Source organism: Echinops telfairi, unplaced genomic scaffold, assembly GCF_000313985.2.
Source record: "Echinops telfairi isolate 266 unplaced genomic scaffold, ASM31398v2 ScPeMD7_17;HRSCAF=63, whole genome shotgun sequence".
NCBI lineage: Eukaryota > Metazoa > Chordata > Mammalia > Afrosoricida > Tenrecidae > Echinops > Echinops telfairi.
This window is the reverse complement of record NW_022103914.1, coordinates 8,416,393-8,420,024: the sequence shown is the minus strand read 5'-3', so window position 1 is coordinate 8,420,024 and position 3,632 is coordinate 8,416,393. Positions and strand designations below refer to the sequence as shown.

General features: G+C 58.4%; 1 protein-coding gene across 1 annotated transcript; it reads right to left on the bottom strand.

Moving 5' to 3' along the window:
- Positions 1-496: 496 nt before the first annotated feature.
- On the bottom strand, positions 497-3,195 carry LRRC15 (leucine rich repeat containing 15). The gene has a single exon (XM_004712283.2). The coding sequence runs from the start codon at positions 3,193-3,195 to the stop codon at positions 1,450-1,452; it is 1,746 nt and encodes a 581-aa protein (XP_004712340.1). The 3' UTR covers positions 497-1,449.
- Positions 3,196-3,632: the final 437 nt, after the last annotated feature.

Sequence of the window (3,632 nt, the reverse complement as noted above, 5' to 3'; positions counted from 1 at the left end):
CAGTGAGTCGCAGACGTTGGCAGGCAAGGATGTGTGGTTGCGTGGGTCTCGGGAGTCAGATGCCTCTGGCCTCGTCTCTGGATTTAATAAACGCTTGTCTCCAAGCCAGGTGTCCCTGGGCGCTGCCAACGGTTGACAAGCTTGGCTGCTCACTATGGTCGGAGGTTTGCATCCACCTGGAATGGTCTTGGAAGAAAGGACTGGCAATCTACTTCCGAACAGTCAGCACGGAAACCATTAGAGCCCGACTCTAGTCCACGCTGATCCTCAGGCCGGGCCAACCAGGCCAACTCAGCACATACCCACATCTTCTCCCGTGCTGCTGAGGAGCCAGCCCAGACTCCTGGGGCGCTGACTTCCAGGGGAGGCCATGCCACCCCCGGGCCCTCTATCCTCCAGGATAGAGCTCCCTGGGGACCACAGTGATTCCCTGCTTCTTCACCAGGAAGCTGGCTTCATGGGTGTCCAGTTTGTGGAAGTTCATAAAGCAGCCCATTCTCCCGTGCCCACTGTTCTCTATGTGGGGTGCACCCTAATAAAAAGTGGAAAAGAGAAGCCCGAGGGGTGAGCCCAAAGGCTCTTAGGTTCCAGGTACCAGCTTCCTCTCCCCATCCAGTACCGACATACCGGGTTTCACACCTTCAGAAACACCCCACACTTGGGTTCCCTAAAGGGCTACATGTTTCCAAGCTAAGCTGTGGTTCAGAAACATCCTCTCCTAAAGGTGCCTTTCTTCCATTCCAGGTAAACGGCCCCAGAGAGACACTGCTGGTGGCCACCCTGCAGGCACACAGAGGCCTCGATTGCCGCCTCCTGCCCAGCACCCTGCAAGCGCGGGCCTTTCAGAACTCTTCAGAAACCAGCTCAGTGGTGGGAGTCCTTCTTGGAGGAGAGAACTCGCCCTGCCTGCCTTCACAAGCAGAAAATCATTTGGGGGACGGGGGAAGGGATGCTTCATTCGATGACACGGCTCAGGAGAGAAGAGCAGCCAGAGGAGCAGAATCAACATACGAACTACGGAAAGCTTTGAGGAAAGGGCTGTCCCGGGTGGAGAACTGTTCCCACAAGATAAGCAGGCTTTGGAGGAGAGGAGTCTATGGAGACCGGAGCGGGCATGGGCTGGGAAGGCTGTTCTTGGGGTAGAAAGACATGGCGAGGGCTGGAGCCGGAGCCTTTGTAAAGGAAGGCCGCGGTTGTGAGGCAGAAATGCCTCCTGGGTTTTGCCTTCACCGGTTGGATCTCCCTGGTGGTAAGCAGGCCCGGTGAGCCCTACTTCTCTACGGGAGACTTGGGCAGGTCAGACAATGGGGGGGCACCTTTCTTTCTAGGAGAAGGATCAGGGATGGCTCTAGGGACCCAGATGTTGGAGGCCCCGTGTTGGAATGCCCAGCTGCCTTATTTTAGGATGGTCAACCCCAGCAGGCCCGGCCACACACCCACGTGGCCTCGTTAACACTCGTTGGGCGCCTTCATTTGCATCAGGACCGTGTGGTTCCTCTTCTTACAGCAGCAGCAGCAGATGCAGGCGGCGATGGAGGAGGCCAGGGCAATGATGCCGATGACGATGGCGGCGATGGCCAGCCCACTCTGGGCACGGGTCATGCCCCACGTGTTGCGCTCGTCGGTTATCTGGATGGTGGTCAAGTCCGTGTAGTCCTCCACAGAGGTGGTGTACTCGGTGGTGTAGGAGATGGAGGTGGTGTCCGGATAACTGGATGTGTCTGGATACTGTGGTGTTTCTGGATAGCTGGGCACCTCCGGGACCTGGACGCTGGGGACTGGGACATTGATATTAATGATGACAAGTGACTGACCTCGGACGTTGGCTGGGCTGAAACACACCGGGAGGGCATCCGTGCCCAACCGGGGCCTGTTGAGCAGGAGCCAGTTGCGGAGGGGCAGGATCTCCGTGTCACACCTCCAGGGGTTGTCATAGAGCCGAAGCTCGCACAGGTTCCCCAGGTGGTCGAAGATGCCCATGGGCAGGTTCTCCAGCTGGTTGTTCTGCAGCTGGATGGTCATGAGGCCGTTGACATTGGCAAAAATATTTCCAGGGAGCAGCCGGAGGCGGTTGTTCTGCAGGGAGATGTTCTGCAGGTTGACCAGCATGCGGAAGACACTTCCATCCAAGTCCTGCAGGGCGTTGGTGTGGAGCGACAGCTCCCGTAGCTCCGTGAGCCCGTTAAAGGCCCCGGGGGAGATTGTGCTGATCTGGTTGCGGCTTAAAATCAGGACCTGCAGCTGGCCGAGGCTGCTGAAGACGTTGTCGGGAAGGGACGTGATGTGGTTGTCATAGAGCCAGAGCTCCCGCAGGTTGTGCATGGGCCCAAAGATCCCTGGGGAGAGTTCCTTCAGATTATTCCCAAAGAGCGTCAGGCGGTTGAGCTGGGGCAGCTGCATGAAGATGCCAGGGGGCAGCTGGGAGATGTGGTTGTTGGACAGGTAGAGTCTCTGGAGGTTATGATTGTTGTGGAAGAGGCCTGGGGAGAGGGTACCAATCTGGTTTTGCTGGAGGGCCAGTTCCTGCAGGTTGCCAAGCCCATCGAAAGTGCCCATGGGGATGTCAGAGAGCCTGTTCTCAAAAAGCCGGAGGACCTGGAGGTTGCCCAGACGCTGGAAGACCCGGGGGGAGAGGTGGGTGAGGCTGTTCTTGCCCAGATTGAGCTTGGTGAGGCCCACCAGGTGGTCAAAGACCCCATCGGGGATGTACTCCAGGTGGTTGCCATGCAACTGCAATTCCTTGAGGTTGCCGCATGGGGAGAAGTGGGCGGGCTGGATCTGCACCAGCTGGTTGCTGGACAGGAGGAGTGACTCCAGGTTGTCCAACCCCTGGAACAAGCCAACAGGCAGAATCTGAAGCTTGTTGTTGGCGAGACTGAGGTAACGCAGGGAGCCCAGGTTGCGGAAGGCTCCGGGCACGATGTGAGACAGCTCGTTCTTCTCAATCCTCAGGGCGATGAGGGCTGAGACATTGAGGAAAGGGGAATCGCTGAGCTCGGTGATGTGTGTGTTGAGGACCTGCAGGCTCATGGCGTTCCAGGGCAGGGGCGTGGGCATGGCCACGATGCGCGCCCCAGTGCACTCCACCTGGGAGGCCCGGGAACAGGTGCACTCAGTAGGGCAGCCATAGTAGGCCAGGCCTGCGCTCCAGGTGTGACAGCCCACCAGCAAGAGGAGGTAATGTTTCAGTGGCATGGCCCCTGCGAAGGGAGAGAACACTGGTGAGTCAGGGTACTTGCACCTACTGCAGCCGGTGCCAACTTTCAGTGCCAAGCACTGGGCTTGGCTTTGAGCCCCACCCCTACAGGGCCAGCTTACACTCCTGATAGTGCCTGGGCTTTTCATCAGACCTGCCCACTCTTGGTCTTTGCTCAAGCAGGCCCCTGGCCCAGAGTGCTCTCTGCCCTGCCCGCTCATCCAAACCATTTAGGGTTCAAGTGCGTCAGATGCTATGAGTCAGAATGAGCAGCCTGCACGTGCAGGGGGTTCTCCCAGCCCTCCATCCTTCCCCAGGCTGCGGCCACCTGGGATGGCCTTTGTTGGGGTCCCATGTGCCTCACTGACTGCTCAGCGAGCCCTGCAAGCTCCTTAAGGCAGGAGCGGTATCTCTCCAGCTCTGTCCCTCATAGTCC